This window comes from Podarcis melisellensis, assembly GCF_964234715.1.
Source record: "Podarcis melisellensis genome assembly, chromosome: 10".
Taxonomy (NCBI): Eukaryota; Metazoa; Chordata; class Lepidosauria; order Squamata; family Lacertidae; genus Podarcis; species Podarcis melisellensis.
In genome coordinates this window covers 67,168,844-67,195,268 of record NC_138542.1, presented here as the reverse complement: position 1 = coordinate 67,195,268, position 26,425 = coordinate 67,168,844, and the positions used below count along the sequence as shown (strand labels likewise).

Genomic DNA, 26,425 nt, shown 5'->3' with positions numbered 1-26,425 from the left:
AAACAGCGCTGTGTGTTGTTCAACTGAGTTTTATTTCGATGCTGAAGATTATAGAATTGTTGAGTCGGAAGGTACCCTGTGGGTCATCTAGTCCAACCCCCTGAAATGCAGGAATCTTTCACCCAACACGGGGTTCGAACCCATGACCCTGAAATTAAGAGTCTTATGCTCTTTGGTCCCAGGCTCAACCCCCAGTCATCTGAACCCCACTCCCTCCCCATCTCGGCACCTAGCCAACTTCACAGGGCTGTTGTGAAATTAAATTGGAAGAGAGAAACCTGTACGCTGCCCTGATCTCTCAGGGCTGGGTGCCACGGTCTGGTTCACAGGCGATCGAAGTCCCGGCTGGGGACGTTGGGACTGGGGCAAGATGGCAGGGCGGGAGCAGGAACGGGGGTCCAGAAGCCAGGAGTCAGAAAGCCAAGAGTTCAAGGGTCAGAGAGCCAGGAGTCATGAAGTCAAGGGTCCAAGGATCAAGGAACAAGGAGTCACAAAGTCAGGGGTCTGAGGATCAAGGAACAAGGAGTCATGAAGTCAGGGGTCTGAGGATCAAGGAACAAGGAGTCACGAAGTCAGGGGTCTGAGGATCAAGGAACAAGGAGTCACGAAGTCAGGGGTCTGAGGATCAAGGAACAAGGAGTCACGAAGTCAGGGGTCTGAGGATCAAGGAACAAGGAGTCACGAAGTCAGGGGTCTGAGGATCAAGGAACAAGGAACAAGGAGTCACGAAGTCAGGGGTCTGAGGATCAAGGAACAAGGAGTCACGAAGTCAGGGGTCTGAGGATCAAGGAACAAGGAGGCACGAAGTCAGGGGTCCGAGGATCAAGGAACAAGGAGTCACGAAGTCAGGGGTCCGAGGATCAAGGAACAAGGAACAAGGAGTCACAAAGTCAGGGGTCTGAGGATCAAGGAACAAGGAGGCACGAAGTCAGGGGTCCGAGGATCAAGGAACAAGGAGTCAAGAAGTCAGGGGTCCGAGGATCAAGGAACAAGGAGTCACGAAGTCAGGGGTTCGAGGATCAAGGAACAAGGAGTCACGAAGTCAGGGGTCCGAGGATCAAGGAACAAGGAGTCAAGAAGTCAGGGGTCTGAGGATCAAGGAAAAAGGAGTCACGAAGTCAGGGGTCCGAGGATCAAGGAACAAGGAGTCACGAAGTCAGGGGTCCGAGGATCAAGGAACAAGGAGTCAAGAAGTCAGGGGTCCGAGGATCAAGGAACAAGGAGTCACGAAGTCAGGGGTCCGAGGATCAAGGAACAAGGAGTCACGAAGTCAAGGGTCCGAGGATTAAGGAACAAGGAGTCACGAAGTCAGGGGTCCGAGGATCAAGGAACAAGGAACAAGGAGTCACGAAATCAGGGGTCTGAGGATCAAGGAACAAGGAGTCACGAAGTCAGGGGTCCGAGGATCAAGAAGCAGGGCAGGAAGCGTGTTGCTGTGGCAAAAAGCCGAAGGGAAATGCTGACCTTATATCCCTTCCCGGCTCTTGCCACCAGGTACTGTGAGTTACCAATTGGTCTCACCTGTGTGGCAGCGCTTTGCCTCTTCAGAACAAACTTAGGAAGGCCCCAGTCCTGCAAAGTCCTATTGGTCACAGGGCCTGGCTCCTGCACACACACCTGACACTGGAGGCGGGGGGAGAGAAAAGTGAGATCTAAGCATATTAAAAAATATAAAAAATTACTTGGATTGAACTATCTGAACCATGGGTAGGCAAACTAAGGCCCGGGGGCCAGATCTGGCCCAATCGCCTTCTCAATCTGGCCCACGGACGGTCCGGGAATCAGCATGTTTTTACATGAGTAGAATGTGTCCTTTTATTTAAAATGCCTCTCTGGGTTATTTGTGGGGCATAGGAATTCATTCATTTATTTTTTTCAAAATATAGTCTGGCCCCCCACATGGTCTGAGGGACGGTGGACCGGCCCCCTGCTGAAAAGGTTTGCTGACCCTTAATCTGGACTGTTGTCTTGATTTCAAGTGCTTCTGGGGAAAACCAGCAACCATCTGTCATGGACGCTTTAACTGCGATACCTGCATTTTTGGGGGTTGGACTAGATGACCCTGGGATCCCTTCAGACTCTATGCTTCTGTGAAGCACTCTCTGTCCAGCTAAAGCATCTTGGGCAAATGGCCTGCCTGTTCAGTTCTGTTGCCTGTACCGCGCGACGCAAGGGCATCATTCATCTTCAATGCACGGCCTCCTTTGCCAAGATGTCAAGCAAAGCTCTCCCCCTTTAAATGCAAGTGACCTTTCAATATTGGCTTTTGTGCTTTGTGCAGAGGAGTAACTGTTCTCTGGGCTTTTTTCCAGCCTTTGCTGTCTTTAATAGCTGCTCGTGCGTCTTCCGATTTGTACGTGAGTTTGCACAGTTTCACACAAAGACTCAGTAAATCAGGCAGGCGAATGTCTCGGGGCTGCTGTCTGCTCAGGGGCTTGGAATCGCGGCGGATTAAAAATAATCCCAGGGTGCAGCTCATAGCAAAAGCAGCAACGCTCCCTTACAAGGCAGTCAAATTCCACCATCTCCTGGGAAGTGCGTGTGCACCCTGGAGGGGAAGTTTTGGTGCTAGAGGGCAGTGAAGAAATGAGGTAGGAAAGACGGAAGCTGATATTTGGGACCTGTCTTTGCTGCAAACAGTGGTGGCAATGGGTGCTCAATGGTACTTGTGCTGTGGATGGAAGGAAGACCACCAGCAGGGGGCGGCAGAGCCAGCCACAGGCAGAGCCGTCTGCCGGAAAGGACCATAGCTCAGTGGTAGAGCATCTGCTTTGCATGCGCAAGGTCCTGGGTTCAAGTCCTGCCACTTTCAGGTAGGGCTAGGAATTGCCTTTGTGAAGAGTTGCCCCACTGCCAGTCAGTGAAGGTGATTCTGAGCTAGATGTGGTCGGACTTCATATAAGGCCATTTCCTGTGTCAAAACCCTCCTGACTGGTCGTAAGTAAGACGACAGGAAGGTGGGAGCTGGCTGAGAGCAGTCTAAGGCTGGTGGAGCGCAGTGTTTGGGGAAGCTTTTAATGTTTGATGCATGATTGTATTTTAATACAGTGGTACCTCTGGATGCGAACGGGATACGTTCCGGAGCCCCGTTCGCACCCTGAAGCGAACGCAACCCGCACTTGCATGTCTGTGCGTGTGCAGGTTGCGCTTCGCCACTTCTGCGCATGCACATGACGTCATTTTGAGCATCTGCACATGCACAAGCAGTGAAACCCGGAATAACGCAACTTCAACCTGAGGTAGGACTGTATTTTGTTGAAAGCTGCTCAGATGGGCAGGGTATAAATAAATTATTATTATTATTATTATTATTATTATTATTATTATTATTATTATTATTATTATTATTTGCCCAGTTTGCCCTAATGAGTAATCTGTCACTGGTTGCCCCGACCCAGCAGGCTCCTCTTATGTCATTACCTATTGAATTGTAGAGTCTGAAGGGACCCCGAGGGTCATCTAGTCCAACCCCCTGCATTGCAGGAATCTCAGCTAAAGCATCCCTGACAGATGGCCGTCCAACCTCTGCTTAAAAACCTCCAAGGATGGAGAGCCCACAGTCTCCCGAGGGAGACTGTTCCACTGTGTTGTATTCTGCATAAACACACCTTTTTTTAAAATAAATGTTTTTATTAGCATTTTCAACATATCAAAAGGTATTATATTCATTATTTTCCCCCTTTCCCCTCAAACCCTCAAACCCTCCCTCCCGTCCCCCAAAGATTTCCCTCAGCTCCTCTCTCTGATTTCTCAGCACATATTATTCTCTGCATAATATAAAATTATACAAGTCCTTCCATTATCTGTCTACCATGTTATCAATCAATCAATTTGTGTATGTTTATTCAAAACCTGCCTAGGAGTCCAGTTCATTTTGTTCTTTTTAAATAGTTTGTGAAAAGTCACAGTTGTCCTTGTCTCACAGTTTGTATGTCAGTTTAGCCAGTTCTGCATAGTTCATCAGTTTCTCCTGCCACTGTTCTTTGGTCCGGGTTTCCTCGTTCTTCCATCCTTGTGCTATCAAGACTCTTGCCGCTGTTGTTGCATACATAAATAAATTCTTTGTTTTCCTTGGCAGGTCTTGTCCTACAATCCCTAACAAAAATGCTTCTGGTTTTTTAAGAAATATCATTTTAAACATTTTCTTCAACTCATTATATATCATTTCCCCAAAAAGTTTAACTGCATAAACACACCTTTAACGGCTCAAAAAGTGTTTCGTTCACGTTATCCCAGATATCTTCCACTTGCTGCCATCTCAGTAAAGGTGGTGCCAAGGTTTAGTGCGGACACGGCCATTGGTAGTAGAGCGTCTTGGTTCTTCTCTGCCCGGCCCCTTGGCACTGAACAACAGAGATGAACTAGGAAGATGGTCCAGTGACTTTTCCATCATTTCTCTTACAGATGCCATTGGATTTCGCTTCTCCAAAGTCTAAAAGCAGCAGCCCTTATTTATTAGGCAGGCCTGCGTGCTAAACAAACCCTTTTCCTGCCTTGCCTCTGTCTCATCCTCCTTTCCACTTGATGCATGTGCAGCCTTTGGGGAGAGATGATATTTTGGGGGCTGGCTCGGACTCTTGACTTTGAAAAACATGCGGTTTCGTCTCAGCTTCTTTTTCAGACTCTGCCAGAAACAGTCTGCTTCCTCGCAGCATAACTCAAGGAACGCAATGGGCTGCATTCTTACACAGACCAGCCATTCCAGTTTCAAGCAGCGCTCAGTGTATTTAAATAATAATAATAAGAAGAAGAGCGTAAGATATCTATAGAATACAGACAGCTGTGCTTGGAAATGAGTTGCTGAATCAGTTTCTCCTCCTGTTAAGTGCAGAAGAAACTACGGAGCAGTTTGCTGATTAACCTGGCTAAAACTCATATGGTTTGCTGTCTAGGGGCCGATAACTCTGTTCGGCTTTCTCATTATTTTCCAAATTTGTCATTGCTAATGCACGCTTTTGTTCCTGAGAGGGGGGGCTTGGGCAAGTGAATCTTGAGCGAAGCCCCCAACAGGCCCTTGGCTGCATTTTTACTGGCAGGTCAAAATGTTTTCAGTTACTAATTTCCAGAGGGGAAGCTGTGATCGCCTGCTACAGCAGAAGCGGATAAATAATAATGCAGTAACCTTGTGGCAGGGACGCGGGTGGCGCTGTGGGTTAAACCACAGAGCCTAGGACTTGCTGATCAGAAGGTTGGCGGTTCGAATCCCCGAAACGGGGTGAGCTCCCGTTGCTTGGTCCCTGCTCCAACCTAGCAGTTCGAAAGCACGTCAAAGTGCAAGTAGATAAATAGTTACCGCTCCAGTGGGAAGGTAACCGGCATTTTCATGCGTTGCTCTGATTCGCCAGAAGCGGCTTAGTCATGCTGGCCACATGACCCGGAAGCTGAATGCCGGCTCCCTCGGCCAATAAAGTGAGATGAGTGCCGCAACCCCAGAGTCGGCCACGACTGGACCTAATGGTCAGGGGTCCCTTTACCTTTACTTAACCTTGTGGTACTTTAAAGACAGCAAGTTCATTGGGGGCAGTAGTTCCTAAACTGTGGCCTGTGAGCGTCATCCAGGTTTCCTGCAGTGTGTCTGGAAAAATATACAGTAATTAAAAATCATGCATTGTCTAGCACGGCACATTACAGTTGCTACAGTGAGCGGAAGAATTATGAAGGGGTCCGCCAAGACCCTCAGCAATTTTCAAGTGGTCCATGGGGGAACCATAGTATTAGGGTATGTGCTCTGAAGAACTCTAGTTTCCTTACACTTGTGGCACAATAAACTGGTTGGTCATTTAAGGTGAATTTTAGTTGCTCCATCAGCTTGGATAACAAAACAGTTATCAATAGCAATTTTTCTTGCAGGTCTTACTGCTTTCTGCTTTCGTTGTTGTATCTGTTTTAAGGTATGTGGGTTGGTTGGGTTTTTAAGCCTTTTGTGCATGCTCCTTTTTAGGCATTGCATTTGGAAAAGGAGCCAAGAAAAGGTGCAAGTGAATCATAACTTGTGGGCGGTTTTTGCCTATTTAGTTTTTGCCTATATTGCATAGGAACCTGGAATGTAAGAACCATGAACCTGGGTAAGTTGGGTGTGGTCAAAAATGAGATGGCAAGAATAAATATTGACATCCTGGGCATCAGTGAACTAAAATGGATGGGGATGGGCAAATTCAGTTCGGATGACCATCATATCTACTACTGTGGGCAAGAAACCCATAAAAGAAATAGAGTGGCCCTCATAGTCAACAAAAGAGTGGCGAAAGCTATACTGGGATGCAATCTCAAAAATGATAGAATGATCTTGATATGAATCCAAGGCAGACCTTTTAACATCACAGTAATCCAAGTTTATGCACCAACTACTGGTGCAGAAGAAACTGAAATTGACCAATTCTATGAAGACTTACAACACCTTATAGAAGTGACACCAAAGAAGGATGTTCTTCTCATTATAGGGGATTGGAATGCTAAAGTAGGGAATCAAGAGATAAAAGGAACAACTGGCAAGTTTGGCCTTGGAGATTAGCAGGGCAAAGGCTAATAGAGTTCTGCCAAGAGAACAAGCTGGTCATCACAAACATGCTTTTCCAACAACACAAGAGATGACTCTACACATGGACATCACCAGATGGGCAGCATCGAAATCAGATTGATTATATTCCCTGCAGCCAAAGATGGAGAAGCTCTATACAGTCAGCAAAAACAAGACCTGGCGCTGACTGTGGCTTAGATCATCAGCTTCTTATAGCAAAATTCAAGCTTAAACTGAAGAAAGTAGGAAAGACTACTGGGCCGGTAAGATACCATCTAAATCAAATCCCTTATGAATACACAGTGGAAGCGAGGAACAGGTTTAAGGATTTAGATTTGGTGGACAGAGTGCCTGAAGAACTATGGATGGAGGCTCGCAACATTATACAGGAGGCAGCAACAAAAACCTGATGTTGGGAAAGATGGAGGGCACAAGGAGAAGGGGACAACAGAGGATGAGATGGTTGGACAGTGTTCTCGAAGCTACCAGCATGTTTGACCAAACTGCGGGAGGCAGTGGAAGACAGAAGTGCCTGGCGTGCTCTGGTCACAAAGAGTCAGACACGACTAAACGACTAAACAACAACAACATTTCTGTGACATATTTCTATTTTTGCAAATATACACTTCGACTACTGGCACTGACCAGGGATGTTTTGTAGAATGTGCTGCAATTCCTTAGGAGTGTCAGAAGCACTTATAAGCGCAGAACGTAATTCAGCTTCCTGAGGATGTTAGCTTTCATTTTTTCCACATATAATACAGACATACAGGAAACAGGTTTCTAGCCAGCCCTTATGTTTACGAAGAGTTGGATGAAAGAATATAGGTTCTACAAACGCAGATGCAAATAAAAAACAGAAATACAGACCGGAAAAGTACACAACCAAACAATTCAAAAAAAGAAAAAGAACCCACTTAAGATTTAAAAGAAAGATTGGGGTGGGGGCAAGGGAATGCATATTTATTCCAAAATATCTGTGGTAAAAAGCTCTTTCTGTCTGTCCGTCTTGACCAGGGGTCAGCAAACTTTTTCAGCAGGGGGCCAGTCCACTGTCCCTCAGACCTTGTGGGGGGCCGGACTATATTTTGAAGGAAAAAAATGAACGAATTCCTATGCCCCCAAGATAACCCAGGGATGCATTTTAAATAAAAGCACACATTCTACTCTTGTTGATTCCCGGACCGTCTGTGGGCTGGATTGAGAAGGTGATTGGGCCGGATTTGTTCCCCAGGCCTTAGTTTGCCTACCCATGGTCTTGACGTATTTCGTCCTAAAATGCAGAGGTTTTTTAAATGTATTTTGGTCCTTTAAAAAATAAATAGAAACAACTATTTTGCAAAATGTGCAGAATCCAAAGGTATCATTAGTCCAGGAGGTCGTAATTAGGTCAATGTGCTCAGTGGCGTAGCGTGGGGGGTGCAGGGGGGGCCGGCCGTGCCGGGCGCAACATCTGGGGGTTAGGGTTAGAGGGTGCGAATCCACGGGTTAGGGGGCGCAAATAACTTGCCTTGCCCCGGGTGCTGACAACCTACGCTACGCCACTGAATGTGTTTAAAAAGACACCCTAGACAGAATTCTCCATCCCTAGCCAAACATAAAGGCCTCCAGTCCTGTGGGATTTTCAATTGCCTTGGAATAACACCCCCCCCCCACTGGCACATCACACAGACAGTTTGGGGGTCCGCCCTAGATCCCCAAACACCGTACCCTGCACTGGGAAGGGAGGACAGCAGGACTGGTATTGGAGAAACACAATCCCAGAGCTCCCTCAGGCATGCAAACTAATTTCCCCCATTTCTTCTGGACCTTGGCCTATAAATTCTCCCATAAACACTTCGTTTGCAACCCTCTTCTTTTTCGCAAGAAAATATTTTGCAGATGTCTTCGTTCCTCTAAATCTTCATTTACCCCCCCTCTCTTCCAGTGTTCAGATCTTTGGGGACATCTGTTCTTTGCGCTGATGCCGCAGTGAATAACTGACCGTTTTGAGGGGTGCAAAACTTGTTTTATGCGGTTGCAAGCAGAGAGAGAACTTGGTTGTAGCTGCAGTGCTTTCCCCATCCCAATTGGCAGTAGCAGGTGGGCAGCTATGCTGTTTTTTAAAAAAATTTACACAGCACATCATTTGCACCCGAGCTTGAGATTGCATCTGGAAATGTTTAGTGGCACTGGAACAGCTGCGAGATGTTTAAAGGCCCTTGTAGTTTTGTTGTGGGTTTGTCTGTCTTTCTTTTTTTCCTGTCAGCTAACCTTTTCTTCTTCAAGGGTCACTGCGCACTGGCAGGGAGTAGATTACGAGCTCAAAAGAAGCAGAGTTCAAGTGCAGAAAGGAAACAATCCATTTGTTCTCTCTCCCAGCCATGGAAGACAAGGGGGATTTTTTGCCCATGACCCTGACCATTTGAGCCTCTGTGTTTTGTGCAATGCCTGAATGATGTTAATGCCATTACATCATTCAGCAGCAGGGAACCTTTTTTCAGCCTGAGGGCCACATTAACCTTCTGGGCAATGTTCTGAGGGCCACTTGCTGATAATGGTTGAGGCCAATTTCCAATTGGAAATCACAAGAAGTTCCTACCATTGTGGAGTCGAAAATGACAGAGTATGCCGAACTAGCCAAACTGACCGGAGGGATTCGGAACCATGACGACCAGAGATTCCAGGACAATTGGAGTAAATATATTGAGTATTTAAAGGACAGCTGCAAAAACTTAAAAACACTAGCAGGATTGAAGTAACTCCTACAATGTAAAATAGATAAGATGTGATGATAAAATACGTGAAAAGAACGTGATAAGGGATACCAACTGAAGGGAGGGAGGGAGGTCACAGCTCGGCAGAGCAAAAAGGTTTATATGTTGATGAATGTATGGAAAGAAATAATATATAAAGAAAACAATAAAAAATAATTGGGGGGGGGAGATAATGGGCGGGGCCAGATACAATAACAATAATATTATTTGAACCCCATCCATCTGACCGGGTTGGCCCAGCCACTCTGGGCAGCTTCCATCACACATAAAACATAATAAAACCTCAAACATTAAGAACTTCCCTATACAGTGGTACCTCGGGTTAAGTACTTAATTCGTTCCGGAGGTCCGTTCTTAACCTGAAACTGTTCTTAACCTGAAGCGCCACTTTAGCTAATGGGGCCTCCTGCTGCCGTCGCGCCGCCAGAGCACAATTTCTGTTCTCATCCTGAAGCAAAGTTCTTAACCCGAGGTACTATTTCTGGGTTAGCGGCGTCTATAACCTGAAGCGTCTGTAACCCAAGGTACCACTGTACAGGGCTGCCTTCAGATGTCTTCTAAGGGTTATATAGTTACAACATCTGACAGAAGGGCGTTCCACAGAGAGGGTGCCACTACCGAGAAGGCCCTCAGCCTGGTTCCCTGTAACTTGGCTTCTCGCTGCGAGGGAACCGCCAGAAGGCCCTCTGCGCTGGACCTCAGTGTCCGGGCTGGATGATGGGGGTGGAGACGCTCCTTCAGGTAGACAGGGCAGAAGCCATTAAGGGCTTTAAAGGTCAGCGCCGACACTGAATTGTGCTCTGAAACATACAAGGGCATTGTCTTCTTTCTCTCACAAAGCAAAATAGGGCAAGGAGGGCGCACGGCTTCTCGCACAAAACTCGGCACACACTTGAACCCAAGTCTCTGCAGCACTGGTCTCCACACCACTGCACTGACTCTCCAGAATTTGCTCTTTGTGCAAAGAGTTGACGTCAGTGAGCCACTGGGTTGCTTCTAAATCTTACGTAACTTTTGGAAATGTAGCAACCGTCTTTTTATCCCCGCAAGAGAACATCTGGATTTTCTTTTGAACGAGGTTGAACGCTTTTCTTCATAACACGATCATTTCAGAATGCCTGAATAAATTCTCATTTCTTGCTGCTTACAATGTTCTTCTCGCTCGTCCTGCCTACATAATTCAGGATGTCTGGTTACATGCCAGCAAACCCTCACAGCTTCTGGTGTTTCAGAACCTCAAGATATGAGACTTTCCAAGGGCCCAGAATCTCCTTAAGATTTTGATGGTGTCTCTCCCACTTCCTCATTCACCATCTCTACGGGTGCTGAAAAGTGCCCTCAGCCTTTGAGCTTTTTGCTCTCCTGCTTTCAAGGCTTGCTGGGTTTTGGGAGAGGGGGGTGGTCTGGAATGCTTTCTAAAGACACTGTGTCCGTCAGCTGTCACCCCACTGGTGTATCCTCTTCCTCCTTCTCCACCAGTGTGGTGTAGTGGTTAAGAGCGGTGGACTCGTAATTGAGGAGATTTCACCCCTCCCATATCCAAGTATCTCCTGATGATCTCTGCTGATTCTCCAGAGAGGAGGAGCAGTGTTCTGCTCTCTACTTATTCTACTCCAGCACCAAGTCAGTCAATCAGTCAGTCAGTCAGTGTGGGGGGGGGGGAGAGAGAGAGAGACTGAGTGTTACAGATCGTGTGTAGAGATAAGGTTGCTGCTAAGAGCAGCTGCAGACACTCAGTGCAGTGCAGCATTCTTTATGCTTAGAGAACCCATTAAGCTCTGTATATAGTTGTATAGTAGTTGTAGATAGAATAAAGAATATATTCTACAGAGCTGCTCTCCAAGTCGTTTATATACTCTGCTAGACTCTGCTGTACTCTGCTGTGCAACAACTGTCTTCTTGTTGGAGTGAATCCGGTGCTCACAACTCTAAGCTGTGAGTCCACAGCACTTTGACCTGTTCCTGTCCAGAAGGTGGTCTCTGGAAGTGCTACCCAGCTCGCCTAGCCCAGTCGGGGCTGAAGTGTATGAGTCCAGTTGGTGGCACTGGCTCAAGGGCGATGCTGACAGTAATCTGGGGAACCGGGTTCGCTTCTCCGCTCCTCCACTCCTCCACATGCAGCTGCTGGGTGACTTTGGGCCAGTCACACTTCTCTGAAGTCTCTTAGCCCCACTCACCCCACAGAGTGCTTGTTGTGGGGGAGGATGGGAAAGGAGATTGTGAGCCGCTTTGAGACTCCTTTGGGTAGTGATAAAGCGGGATATCAAATCCAAACTCTACTTCTTCTCTCCTTCTCCCATTATTTTCCAGCTTTCCCCCTCATCTGCCTCTGAACTGTGACCTCCCTCAAAAACCCCTGTTGTAATTCTGAACTGTCGTCTTCTTCATTGAAAGGTTCAGGCTGGGGGGCGGCGGTCTCCACCATTCCTCCTCTGCCCAGTCCCTGACACTTACATAGTCCTCCTCCTCCCCACTTTATTCTCACAACAGCCCTGTGAGGTATGTTAGACTGAGAGTAAGTGTCTGGGCCCAAGTGCACTCAGTGGACCGAGTGGGGATTTGAACCCTGGTCTACCAGGTCCTAAGGGTGGTGCTGTGGGTCAAACCACAGAGCCTAGGACTTGCCGATCAGAAGGTCGGCGGTTCGAATCCCCGCGACAGGGTGAGCTCCCCTTGCTCGGTCCCTGCTCCTGCCCACCTAGCAGTTCGAAAGCACGTCAAAGTGCAAGTAGATAAATAGGTACCACTCCGGCGGGAAGGTAAACGGCATTTCCGTGCGCTGCTCTGGTTCGCCAGAAGCGGCTTAGTCCTGCTGGCCACATGACCCGGAAGCTGTGCTCTGGCTCCCTCGGCCAATAAAGCGAGATGAGCGCCGCAACCCCAGAGTTGGTCACGACTGGTCCTAATGGTCAGGGGTCCCTTTACCTTTATCTACCAGGTCCTAGTCCAACACTCCAACCACTGTACTACAACGGCTCTCTGTTGTCTTGCATATATGCATCAGTGTAAAGGAAAAAGCGGCTGGTGGTTGTTGAGTGCTATTGGGTGATTGGCTTCCCTGTCAGGCTTTGCCGATTCTTTTATAGGCCCACGGACTTGGGGTTCACCTCCATCGTTTCGTTTTCTTCCAGGTGATCCTCCACAAGCAGCTGCTTGGATTGGGCAGTGCATCCTCTACCTGTTGATTATGGTCTTTGAGAAGACGACAGTTGGCCTTGTCTTGCTCATTCCTGGCTGGACGAAGGTAAGAAAGGTGTATGTGAACTGTTCCATAAGAGGAGGCAGAAAAGGCTTGGCCTGAGGACAGGGAGGGGAACAAGCCATCCCAAAGCTTTCCCCCAAAGAATCCTGGGAACTATCGTTGGATAAGCGAGCTGCAGTTTTCTGAGTGGTGAAACAAACAATATCTCTTTCTAGGGACCTCTGGGTGTTGTAGGTCTGTAAGGGGAAGAGGGGCGTCTCCAAACAACTCTCAGCACCCTTCTTAAACTACAATTCCCAGGATTCCCAGACCTGACTGCTTAAAGCGGTATGATACTGTTTTGAATGCATAGTGCAGATGGGACTTTAGTCTAGAGCATGGATAGGCAAACTAAGGCCCAGGGGCTGGATCCGGCCCAATAGCCTTCACAATCCGGCCCGCAGACAGTCCAGGAATCAGTGTGTTTTTATATGAGTAGAATGTGTCCTTTTATTTAAAATGCAACTCTGGGTTATTTGTGGGGCCTGCCTGGTGTTTTTACATGAGTAGAATGTGTGCTTTTATTTAAAATGTATTTCTGGGTTATTTGTGGGGCATAGGAATTCATTCACCCCTCAGAAAAAAAAAAATAGTCTGCCTCCCCCCCACAAAGGTCTGAGGGACAGTGGTCCGGCCCCCTGCTGAAAAAGTTTGCTGACCCCTGGTCTAGAGATACTCCTTGGGTTAGATTCAGTGGAGTCGCCCATATTTCAGGCATGGCTAATGGGTGAATTTGCACCTTAGAGACCAACTAAATTTGTTCTGGGTATAAGCCTTGTGATGCGTTCCTTTGAGCAACAGATGAGACACCTGAAACCCTGGGTTTGTTTTTAACCTGCGGATCTGCTCGCAAGGAAGGAATAGGAAAAACTATTGGGATGCTGTTGGCACTGTGGGTTAAACCACAGAGCCTAGCGCTTGCTGATCAGAAGGTCAGCGGTTCGAATCCCTGCGATGGGGTGAGCTCCCATTGCTCGGTCCCTGCTCCTGCCAACCTAGCAGTTCAAAAGCACGTCAAAGTGCAAGTAGATAAATAGGTACCACTCCAGTGGGAAGGTAAACAGTGTTTCCGTGCGCTGCTCTGGTTCACCAGAAGCGGCTTAGTCAAGCTTGCCACATGACCCAGAAGCTGTACGCTGGCTCCTTTGGCCAATAAATCGAGATGAGCGCCACAACCCCAGCGTCGTCTGCGACTGGACCTAATGGTCAGGGGTCCCTTTACCTTTAACCACCAGGAAGGAATCCCTGATTCACACATTCTTGCAAACGCATTCCCAAGTGGGCTGGGGACAGCTGAGTGTGATGCGTGGCTGCAGTTTAAAAATCTGTAGATCATTGTGAGACAAAAGGAAAATCGCAAACAACTTGGCTTTCTAGATTTCCTGAACCGCTGGGCTTGAAACTTGCCAACTCTGCATGAAGCCAGTTTCAGACTTGGCAAGGGCACATTTGCGAACGTCCTCAACTGCAAACATACCCTTTCCTCTCTAGATAGTGTGGGCAGGGGTGATGGGATTTGAAGTCCTACCTAACATCTGAAGGGGACCACATGGACCAGACCTTGTTTAGTAAGCATGCAGGATGCATTTAATCTCTTTAAAAGGTGTGTGGTATTTTATGCCTTCTCCAGCTTCAAGAGATTCTTCTGAACTACATTCCTGATCCACAGCTGGAGCTGGTGTTGGTGATGCTTGTGGTCCCTTTTATAGTCAACGTGAGTAACTTCTGGGAGGAAATATTTAGCTTTCTGTCTGTTTTCAGGCTGCAATTTTGAAGCGGCTCAGGCGGGGGGGGGGATTTTCACCCTGTGATAAAATACTGATGTGGAGGAAGATCTCAGCCTTTGGAAATATGAGGTGGTGTCTGGGCTCTGAGGAAAGCCAGGTGGACTGGAGGTATGAGTCAGTGAGAAATTTGATTCTGTTATATTTAAAGGCACACATACCTAATTCACACTTTCTGGGGGGTGGGGAAGTGTGCTGAGACACAGTCGTCCTTCAGAACTTGCTCTCTTCAAGCACGTAATGCTTAGATTAAGTACATGCCCTGGGTCAAAGTGTGCAAAACAGTGTAATGGATGTGCATTATACTGGGTGAAATTGCTTTGCAAAAATACGTCCACTCAGGGCCATAGCTAAGGGGGGGCGAGGAAGGCCCCTGCCATGGGTGCAGGTGAGGGGGGGGTGCAAAATCGGCTAAAATATGCCCATAAGTATGTGTATAAATAAAAAATATTGATTATTGCCTTATAAGAAAAGGTTTTTAATAGAGGGTCTTTATATGATATGAGGGAGGGGTTCCCCTATTTTTCTTGGCTGGGGGGCACAATCTGGACGGTTCTGCCAGGGGCGCAAGATCACCTAGCTACAGCTCTGCGTCTACTAGGGCAAATGTGAGGGAGAAATTAGCACTAAATAAATATAAATGTAAACTACAGTGGTACCTCAGGTTAAGTACTTAATTTGTTCCGGAGGTCCGTTCTTAACCTGAAACTGTTTTTAACCTGAAGCACCACTTTAGCTAATGGGGTATCCTGCTGCCGCTGCGCTGCCGGAGCCCGATTTCTGTTCTCATCCTGAAGCAAAGTTCTTAACCTGAAGCACTATTTCTGGGTTAGTGGAGTCTGTAACCTGAAGCGTATGTAACCTGAAGCGTATGTAACCTGAAGCGTATGTAACCTGAGGTACCACTGTATATTTATTTATACCCTGCCTTTTTCCCTGGCAGGACTGAAAAGGGGGTTACAGATAAAAGTGCAAGTGTATTTTCGTGCGGACTAAAAAATAAATAAATCCACAAACTGAGATGGAGAACTGAGCTTTAAAGACGAACATGAGAAACAGAGAGAGACTGAAATTGACAGATTTGTCCAATATTGATTCTTCTTCTTTGACGATCACTTGTAGCCGAGTAAGATTGTCTTCCATAAACACGGTTTTAACAATGAGTCCGAAAGTGACTGTGGAGGCCAATTCAATTCTGGAACCACACATCCTTCCACAGTGGGGACACTGGTTTCTGGGCGGGAATTGATCACGGTGTGGATTTGCCAAGCGTGCCTTCCTCTTAGCACGTTTCTCCCTTTCATCCTGAGTTCGAGTGTCTTCAAAGCCCATGACCCCTTTGGTAAAGGCTGTTCTCCAACTGGAGCGCTCACAGGCCAGTGTTTCCCAGTTGTCGGTGTTTATACTACATTTTTAAAGTTTTGCCTTGAGAGAGTCTTTAAACCTCTTTTGTTGACCACCAGCATTACACTTTCCATTTTTAAGTTCGGAATAGAGTAGTTGCTTTGGGAGACGATCATCAGGCATCTGCACAACATGACCTGTCCAATGAAGTTGATGTTGAAGAATCATTGCTTCAACACTGGCGATCTACTGGTTCATGATGACATAGGAAACCCTCCTTATGCTGGGTGGAGACCGTGGGTCAATCTAGGTCAGTATTGGCTATGCTGACTGGCAACAGGATTTCGGACAGGGCTCTCAGCCATACCTGGAGGTGCCAGCGATCAATATCTTCTGCATATAAAACAGGTTCTCTGCCACAGAGCAATGGTGATTGGCTCTTTCTGATGCTGGGAAGCTGACGTTGAGGTTGGAAGCTCAATGCAGGATTAAAAAGATTTGCCCTTTAATTGTCTGCCCCAGATGAAGAGGAACAAATGCCCCTCTCTTTTTGTGCTGAGGCCTGGGGAAAAGAGGTGGGAGGAGACTGACCAGAACCCACAGATTCCGTAATCCGGAGACCTCTTGGCAAGGCAACAAAACCAGAAAGCTGCATTCTCAAATTCTCTTCAATAAGAAGCAAGAGTTTGGAAAACAACAGGCATTTCACATGTCTGAAAAAATCTAACGGATATATAATACAAGCGCAAGTGGCGATGAAGGTATCTGGTTTAAGGATACTGGATTTTTTGTGTATCTGACAGAGCAGAATTATTTTTAAAGGGGATTGGATCAGAGCTATAAAAACATGCTAGTAAAAAACCCAGGAAGCTGCTATCTGCACCCTTCTTGTTCTATCAAATGACAAATCGTACGACAGTTGTTGTTTAAAAGAAGAAGAAAACGTAGAGCATTTATGGGAAATCTTTTCATCTGCTCTTAAAACTGGCAGAACAATAGGAAGCCATCAGCCGGGGAGGGGCATAAAAAGATTTGGCACGTAATGTTACTACGTGAGCTCATTATAAATTAATTTCTTGCTATCATTTATTACCTGCTTTGAGACAGTCATTATTTTGCAATGAAGCGTCTTGGGATCATATAAGCTGAGTGCGTTGCAGCTGTTTTCTCGACCAAAACTCGGTTTTACCTCTACCCTTGGTATTTGTGCTGACGTTACAGGTGGGGACCACTTCACAAGAATACCGTATTTTTTCGCTCTATAAGACACACATTTTCCCCTCCAAAAATTAAGGGGAAATGTTTATGTGTCTTATGGAGTGAATGCAGGCTCCTTGGCTTCAGCAATAGCAATGCAAAGCCTCCGAAGTGCAGTGGGAGCGCTCCCTCCTCGCTCCGGAGGCTTTGCGTTGCTTTTGCTGAAGCCTGGAGAGCAAGAAGGGTAGGTGCCCCTTCAGCTAAGCGGGAGGAGAAATGGAAGGGGCTCCGTTTCTCCTGCCACTTCGCTGAGAGCCAGTCTGGTGTAGTGGTTAAGAGCGGTAGTCTCGTAATCTGGGGAACCGGGTTCGCTTCCCCGCTCCTCCACATGCAGCTGCTGGGTGACCTTGGGCTAGTCACACTTCTCTGAAGTCTCTCAGCCCCACTCACCTCACAGAGTGTTTGTTGTGGGGAGGAAGGGAAAGGAGAATGTTAGCCGCTTTGAGACTCCTTAAAGGGAATGAAAGGCGGGATATCAAATCCGAACTCTTCATCTTCTTCTTCTTCGCTGAAGGGGCGCTGCACAGAGAGGGGGAGAATTTTTTTTCTTGTTCTCCCCCTCTAAAACAATGGCCGGGTGAGTCCTGTAGGGCGAAAAATACGGTAACAGTCGCTTAGTTTACAGTGCAGCGGCAGAGCATTTGTGTGTGTGTGCGCACACACACGAGTGCCCATGCCAGGGGCAGAGCACAAACAGAGCCCACTTTGCCTGCCCAGCCCCCAGCAAGGCAACACCAGCCCCAATCGGCACGGCTGTCTCGCCCTTCTCGCGCCAGCTTCCCCAGAATCGAGCCTTGCAATTCCGCTTGGGGACAGCGGAAACCACATGCTGTGCCCCCTGCCGCCTGCTGGGCAGCCGATGCAGCACTTGGCAGGCACAAAGCAGGTGCCCCCACACCAGGCCCCCAGCACAGCATGGCCTGGTGCTCCTTTATGCAAGCGTTGGTTCCACCAATGCCAGAACAGCGGTATGTCAGAACACCAATGCCCCCTTTACAGCGGTATGTCTCTGATGTCAGAGCCCTGTGGCAGGAGAGCGTTCGGTTTAAATGCTTAGAAGAAACACAGGATGGCTTTGTTTCTGATCAGTCACTCTTAACTTTTGCTTTTTGTAAATGAATTCCTTGAAGTCCTGCCAGGGAACCATGAATGGCTTTGCTCCACCCTCCAAAACGCTGGCTTTTGTTTTATGTGTCTGGGTGTTGCTTGTTCTTTTCTTGTGTTTTTTTTGTACAGTGGTACCTCAGATTAAGAATTTAATTCATTCTGGAGGTCCGTACTTAACCTGAAACTGTTCTTAACCTGAGCTTAACACTTTAGCTAATGGGGCCTCCTGCTGCCACTGCACTGCCAGAGCACGATTTCTGTTCTCATCCTGAAGCAAAGTTCTTAACCCGAGGTACTATTTCTGGGTTAGCGGAGTCTGTAACCTGAAGCGTCTGTAACCCGAGGTACCACTGTACTGACATGGAATCTTCCTTACATTTTAGTGGGGACCCAAAACTGAACAACAGCAGCAACAAAATATACCCTGTCTCTTGTGAAGAATTTCAGGTTTTCCGCCCTGGAAATACAGAACCTGATGTTTGTCCCTCTTCTTCAAGTACAGTCATACCTCGGAAGGTGAATGGAATCTGTTCCGGAAGTCCATTTGACTTCCAAAACGTTTGGAAACCAAAGGGTGGCTTCTGATTGGCTGCAGGAAGCTCCTGCAGCCAATCAGAAACCGCGGAAGCCCCGTTGGACGTTCAGGTTCCAAAGAACGTTCGCAAACCGGAACACTCACTTCCGGGTTTGCGGCGTTCGGGAGCCAAAACGTTCGAGAACTAAGCTGTTCGAAAACCAAAGTACGACTGTATGAATAGGTTTCTCCCTTGTTTTTCTCTCTTTTTAAGGCTGTTATGTTCTGGGTAGTGGACAGCTTGATCATGAAGAAACACAAGCAGAAAGAAAGCTTTGAAATCAGTGGAGTGATGGAAATCTCACGGGCTTTGCGGGATGAAGAATACCAGGTGAGAACAGAAGACCCATCAAATTAAAAAGGTAAAGGTAAAGGGACCCCTGACCATTAGGTCCAGTCGTGGCCGACTCTGGGGTTGCGGCGCTCATCTCGCTTTACTGTCCGAGGGAGCCGGCGTACAGCTTCCGGGTCATGTGGCCAGCATGACTAAACCGCTTCTGGCGAACCAGAGCAGCGCACGGAAACACCGTTTCCCGCTGGAGCAGCACCTATTTATCTACTTGCATTTTGATGGGCTTTCGAACTGCTAGGTTGGCAGGAGCAGGGACCGAGCAAGGGGAGCTCACCCCGTCGAAGGGATTTGAACCACCGACCTTCTGACTGGCAAGCCCTAGGCTCAGTGGTTTAACCCACAGCGCCACCCACATCCCTAATTCTGTTACCTTATTATTATCATTTTTATTCCACCTTTCCCCCAGAACTGGGAGTCAAGATGTCTTACAAAAACTGGCACGACACTGTATGGTGTAGATGTCGCCTGAGATGTCTTTTGAATAAGTGGTTGTACACAAGGCGGAGATTCTGTTCTCTGGGATAGTGGCTGTCCTGTTTGCAGAAGTCCCTCTGAGGATTTCCCCAACATTTTCACAGCATTAAATGCTCCCTCTTGCCCTTTCTCTTTTCTTTTAAGAAGAAGCTAAAAGGAAAAGAGGGACGCAGGTGGCGCTGTGGGTTAAACCAAAGAGCCTAGGACTTGCCGATCAGAAGGTCGGTGGTTCGAATCCCCGCGACGTGGTGAGCTCCCGTTGCTTGGTCCCTGCTCCTGCCAACCTAGCAGTTTGAAAGCACGTCAAAGTGCAAGTAGATAAATAGGTACCACTCTGGCGGGAAGGTAAACGGCGTTTCCGTGCGCTGCTCTGGTTCGCCAGAAGCGGCTTAGTCATGCTGGCCACATGACCCGGAAGCTGTACGCCGGCTCCCTCAGCCAATAAAGCGAGAGGAGCACCGCAACCCCAGAGTCGGCCACGACTGGACCTAATGGTCAGGGGTCCCTTTGCCTTTGTAAAAGGAAAAGATTTTCTAAAAGGAAAAGAAAGTCCAGCTGATTTTGGGTGCATTAAGCACAAGGTTCTAAAAACAGGCATTGCTCCGCTCTCCAGCACAAACCAAACATCCTTTAAAATCCTTGTAAAACCTCCAGATATTTTGCAGGCCAATTCCTGGTCCCTGCACCTCCTCCTGTTCCAGAACCTCTGCAGGGCATCTGGTTGGCAAAGAATGAAATAGAAGTTCTTGTGTCTCAATTTTCCGCCATAAAATGAGCGGCGGTGACTCACTGAATTGGTGCGAGGAAGAAATACCCATCTTAAGAAAGGGGGGGGGGAATCCCCACTCCACAATTGGAACAACTCAATGCAGGCATTGGGCACTAACCAGGCAGGTCGAAATCTTCCTGTTGTTCCCAAAAGCAGACAAGGAGGCTCTTCCTCTCGGCTCAGTGTCCTCCATGACCTTCGTTGCAAGTTCAAAGGAAAAGATCCATAATATTTTCCCAGCAGGTCTTTGTTCTCGGCCTTTGCTCACACAACTTGGGCCCCTGGGGAGGTTGTGTTTGTAGCATCCCATGTCTCTGTTTGCATATGCATTGTGGTCAAAGGGCATAACGAGGTTAGTTGATCGTTGTCTGTGTCGTTTAACCTCGCTCCTGTCGGTTTCCAGGGACTGCGTGTGTTTGTATTGAAAATTCAGTTTTTTGGCAATGTACAAATTCTAGCTGGAAGGAAGAGGAGGAGACCTCCTAGTTGCAGTAGACAGTGGTTGGCTCGCTGCCTCTGTCTACTGTATAGAGAGACCTTCACTCTGTCCAGGGCAATTAAAAATTGAGCCTTAAAAACCAGCCTTTCTCAACCTGGGGGGTCCCCAGATGTCGTTGAACTACAACTCCCATTACCCTTAGCTAGCAAGGCCAGAGCTCAGGTGAAATATACTCGGAGTCAAGAGTGGATTTCATGCTCTTTATCAGCTCATAGTGGTGAGGAGGAATGGAAGTTCCCCCAGAATGTCTGCTTTATATACATTATTTACACAATGGGCCCCACGTGATTGGCTAATTCCGGGATTCACCTGTAGGCCAATCTGGTTGCGGATTCACTTCTGGAGCTGGATTGGTTGGCTCCTGTGGACCAATCAGACTGCTGCATTCTGGACCCTATTGTTCTAGGACCAATCAGACTGCTGCATTCTGAATCCTATTGTTCTAGGACCAATCAGACTGCTGCCTTTTGGATCCTATTCAACTCAGTACATAACATCAGGGATGATGGGAGTTGTAGTCCAACAACATCTGGGGACCCACAGGTTGAGAACGGCTGCTTAAAAACAGTTTAAAACAAACAACAGCCGCAGAAATTTTAGTTATAGCAGGGTGCAAGTGGACCCTCTGGAACGTGAAGGATTGCTTGAGGTCGATCTTAATCATAGTTCTTCTTTGCTCACTCAGCTGAAAATACTTGGAACAGATTTCCCTTCAGTTTCTCCTCCTGCTCCTCAAAGAGATGTACAGTAGAGACTTTTTTTTTAACCTGGACTCCTGGCTTCACTTCTGGTCAATACCTCAAGAGCTTTATCCGCATTGATCATGTCTGGCTGCAAGCAGGCGCCAAGAGCTATCCACTCCACTTAGATTTCAGGTCCTATCTTTGAAATAAAGCTCTTCATTCTTCGCAGTGCAGAGTACGGCAGAGCGGGCAAGTATACAGTTCCTGCAAGGCTTGAATGGGAGCACACCAAATATTCATGCAGTCCTGCCTGAGCTCCATAATTGCTACTATTAAAAAAGGAAATCGAGAGAAGCATCTCCTTTGCTTTCCTTCGCGAGGAAATAAATGCCAGGCTTGCTGCCCATTCTGGAAGGAGAAATGAGCAAAACCTGCCTAGAAATCATACCTTTAGAAACTCGAGTAAATAATAATAATAATAATAATAATAATAATAATAATAATTTGGTGGGTTTTTTGCCCCCATCTGTCTCAAGAGACAATGGAGTATGTCTCCACAGGTGAAGACAAATCACCGTGTTAGCAGCTCTGAGGTGATCTTCCTGGGACACCAAGGGTCATCTAGTCCTACCCCCTGTAATGCCAGAATCTCAACACTCAGTCTCCCACCCAGTTTGAAACCACCCTAGATCCTGCTTAGCTTTGTAAATGTGCAAGCACTTTTATTGCTGTGCCACTAGGAGGACAGGAGTATTATATTGCTTTAAACCAGCCTTTCTCAACCTGTGGGTCCCCAGATGTTGTTGAACTATAACTCCCATCACCCCTAGCTAGCAAGGCCAGAGATCAGGGATGATGGGAATTGTAGTCCAACAACATCTGGGGACCCACAGGTTGAGAACCACTGCGTCACGTCTTTCCCCCAGAGGATCCTGGGAGCTGTAGTTGATAAGGGTGCCAAGACCCTGTTTCCCCTCAAAGTGCTCCATTTCCCAGAATTCCTTAGGAAAGGGGGACTGACTGACTGGCTTGACAAGACAGAAGGAGGAAGCGATTATTCACACAGCATATAGTTAAACAGTGGAACTCACTCCCAAGAGATGCCCACCAACTTGGACGGCTTTAAAGAGGATTAGGCAAATTCATCACAGGGACGTGGATGGCACTGTGGGTTAAACCACAGAGCCTAGGGCTTGCCGATCAGAAGGTCGGCGGTTTGAATCTCTGCGATGGGGTGAGCTCCCGTTGCTCGGTCCCTGCTCCTGCCAACCTAGCAGTTCGAAAGCACGGCAAAGTGCAAGTAGATAAATAGGTACCACTCTGGCGGGAAAGTAAACGGTGTTTCCATGCGCTGCTCTGGTTCGCCAGAAGCGGCTTAGTCATGCTGGCCACGTGACCCAGAAGCTGTACGCCGGCTCCTTCGGCCAATAAAGCGAGATGAGCGCCACAACCCCAGAGTCGGCCACGACTGGATGTACAGTCAGGGGTAACTTTTGTTGTTGTTGTTTAGTTGTTTAGTCGTGTCCGACGCATCGTGACCCCATGAACTAGAGCACGCCAGGCACTCCTGTCTTCCACTGCCTCCCGCAGTTTGGTCAAACTCATCCTGGTAGCTTGAAGAAACACTATCCAACCATCTCGTCCTCTGTCGTCCCCTTCTCCTTATGCCCTCCATCTTTCCCAACATCTTTTCCTGGGAGTCTTCTCTTCTCATGAGGTGGCCAAAGTATTGGAGTCTCAGCTTCCCTTTAGGCAAATTCATGGCTACATTTTGTATTCACTGTCGCCTCTGAATGCCAATTGCTGGAAATTTGCAAGCCAGGAACGAACTGTTAAGCTCAGATCCTGCTTCCATTCTTCCCCTTAGAGCATGGGTAGGCAAACTAAGGCCCGGAGGCCGGATCCAGCCCAATCGCCTTCTCAATCCGGCCTGCGGACGGTCTGGGAATCTGTGTGTTTTTACATGAGTAGAATGTGTCCTTTTATTTAAAATGCATCTCTGGGTAATTTGTGGGGCAACAGTGTCCTTCAGCTCTCTATATTGGACAAACAGGCCAAACCTTACGCCAAAGAATAAACGGACATAAATCTGACATCAGGAATCACAAGACAGAGAAACCAGTAGGAGAACACTTCAATCTCCCAGGACATTCTATACAAGATCTCAAAGTAGCTGTTTTACTACAAAGGAATTTCAGAAATAGACTGGAAAGAGAAGCTGCTGAATTGCAACTTATCACCAAACTTAAAACCATGGAGAGACCTGGTCTGAACAAAGACATTGGATTCTTATCTCATTATACATGACAAAGCCATTTTTCACCTTCTCACCCCTTGCTTTTTCCTGTAAGACCTATTGCAGTCGTTAAGAGTCGTCAACAGGCTCATCACAGCTATCTGCCAATCACCCATTCCCACCACCCTTCTGAGTAATACCCCTCCCCACCTTCTCACTATATAGAAGGGTCTGGAAACTTCTGTTTCAGTGTATCTGAAGAAGTGTGCATGCACACGAAAGCTCATACCAAGAACTAACTTAGTTGGTCTTTAAGGTGCTACTGGAAGGAATTTTGTTTTGTTTTGTGGGGCATAGGAATTTGTTCATTCCCCCCCCCCCCAAAAAAAAATGTAGTCCGGCCTCTCGCAAGGTCTGAGGGACAGTGGACTGGCCCCCTGCTGAAAAAGTTTGCTGACCCTGCCTTGGAGTGTCTGCTTGGCCACTGTGAGAAATCGGTAGGTCACTGGCCTTATCCTGCAAGGCTTTCTTCTCTCCTTAGGACTTTAGGCATCACATGCTGTGGTGTCTGCCATCCTCTCCCACTTCCTCCTTAAATGGGAGGATGTTCACTGTGTTTGGATTTCCTCTTTAGCTTTCTGGTCATCACAGGGGCTGCCTCCTCCCCACCCCCACGCCCGGCCTTCCTGCCGATTGCAGCCTTAACCGTAACTAAAACACGGGCAGATCCTATTGTTCCGTTTTCTGCAAATGAACGTGCAACTTTGGGAGGTAGACAAGAAAGGAACAAACAGTCATTTGTGCTGGAGCCAAGAAGAGCTGTTGGTACATTGTTAACTACCCTGTTTTTCCGGGGCTGAGCTTTCAAGGCACTCTGCTGAATGTTTGCGTTACATTCTCTAAACAGTCCTATGCACCTTGCGAGCAACCCCTGTTGAACTCAATGGTACTTGCTTCTGAATAGACGTGTATAGGATTGTACGGTGGTTAAATAAATTGGGGCCATGCAGGGCATGCCGTTAGCTGAATTTTTCTGCAACAGCATCAGAATTACAAAACAATCCATCAGTTTTTGATGGCCATGGGAGGGTCAGTGTGGTGATCAAATTTGCTCGGCGTGTGTTTTAATTTGTTTTAAGCTTACTGCTAAGGGACACGGGTGGCGCTGTGGGTTAAACCACAGAGCCTAGGGCTTGCTGGTCAGAAGGTTGGTGGTTTGAATCCCTGCGACGGGGTGAGCTCCCGTTGCTCGGTCCCTGCTCCTGCCAACCTAGGAGTTCAAAAGCACATCAAAATGCAAGTAGATAAATAGGTACCCCCCCAGCAGGAAGATAAACAGCATTTCTGTGCGCTGCTCTGGTTTGCCAGAAGCGGCTTAGTCATGCTGGCCACATGACCCGGAAGCTGTACGCCAGCTCCCTCGGCCAATAAAGCGAGATGAGCACCACAACCCCAGAGTCGGTCACAACTGAACCAAATGGTCAGGGGTCCCTTTACCCTTTACCTTTACTAAGCTTACTGTTATCTTTTAAATACCTGTTTTTAACAGTCTCTTATTGATGATTTTAATGGTTTTTTTTTGTTAGCCGCTTAAAGGTTTTATTATAGCAAACAGTGAACAGCTAAATTTTAAAAAATTAAGTTGAATATTTTAAAGTTTTTAATCTGATCTGTGTAGGTAGGGTTTACTCCTTAGGATTTTCTTCTCCCAAAGATGTCCCACAAGGCAGCGAATATGGATTGTTCCTCAGGTTTTACTCCCGAAGCCTTTCTCACAAATGAGTGTGGCTGCAACAGTTTAGGATCGGAGTCTTCCTTTTCCTAGATGGGCTACGTTACACAAACATTAAAAATATGAAGCATTGATTAAGATACACAATAAAACAACCCCATTGAAACATTTAAATACAAACTTCCCTGATTTAAAATGTGCAATACGCGGTGACCCGTTACGATTAAAAAAGCGGCATTATATAAATGAAGTAAGAATTAAGTTGGCATGTTGCTTTTCTGCCTTGGTTTTGCAGGTGCTGCTGTGTCCGGCCGTAGATTTTGACCATTCTGCGAGTGTCCAGGAACAGTCAGGATCTTTCCTCCGAGTCAATCCGACGACAAGACCATTGGACCACCTGGTTTCGGTTTAAATGGGGATTGTGAGCTGAGCCGAAAGGAGGGGACAGTGGCAACTGAGAGACCTTCAATAAAGATGCTTCGCAGATGATGCTCCCATCTTTGGTTTTCCTGGAAAGTGGAGCGACTGTGGCAATTATGCATTTAAATAAGGATCACAAGGTGGCGCCATCCCATTGCGTCCAAAAGTGATAATGCGCATGGGATTTCCCATCATTCCTGGTCTTTTCTCGGGAGTATGGTGCTGGGTATTTGATTGACAGAAGATTACATTGTTGGTTGCATTTTGTTCTCCTGAGCTGTGCTCATGCAAATGAGACGAAAGTGGGTTGACTTGATTCTGGCTGGCCAGCTGGTGGCAGATTTTGTGTGGGTCTGAATGGTAACACTGCATCCTTGAAAGAATCAAGATTGTATGTCTGGAGCGGACACTTCTGGCATGCAAACTGCACAGATCACTCATAAATCTGCACACGGATCACTCGTAAAAAATAATAATAATCAGGTTGCAAAACTCTATTTTGAAAACAAAAAGCCTGAGGACTAATCTCGACTCAACTGTTGTTGCTTTTTTACGCTTTTATTATAAGAAGTGTAATAAATATCTGATATTTAAACTTTCCTCGTATTTGGAAGCCATGCTTGTCCTTTGAATCGTCTCTTGAGAGGAGTCTATTCTGTTTTTTTTTTATTTTTTTATAA

General features: G+C 47.2%; 1 protein-coding gene across 1 annotated transcript in view; it reads left to right on the top strand.

Annotated features, from left to right (window-relative positions):
• Positions 1–26,189, top strand: part of LOC309379831 (store-operated calcium entry regulator STIMATE-like) — a gene marked incomplete at its 5' end in the record, with an annotated part of 50,735 nt that extends 24,546 nt beyond the window's left edge. Inside the window, 4 exons of the mRNA XM_081929296.1 lie at positions 12,405–12,517; positions 14,145–14,228; positions 18,795–18,911; positions 25,621–26,189. Coding sequence (XP_081785422.1) covers positions 12,405–12,517; positions 14,145–14,228; positions 18,795–18,911; positions 25,621–25,737 — 431 coding nt within the window. The 3' untranslated portion in view covers positions 25,738–26,189. The remainder of the gene's footprint in view (positions 1–12,404; positions 12,518–14,144; positions 14,229–18,794; positions 18,912–25,620) is intronic.
• Between the last annotated feature and the right edge of the window lie 236 nt (positions 26,190–26,425).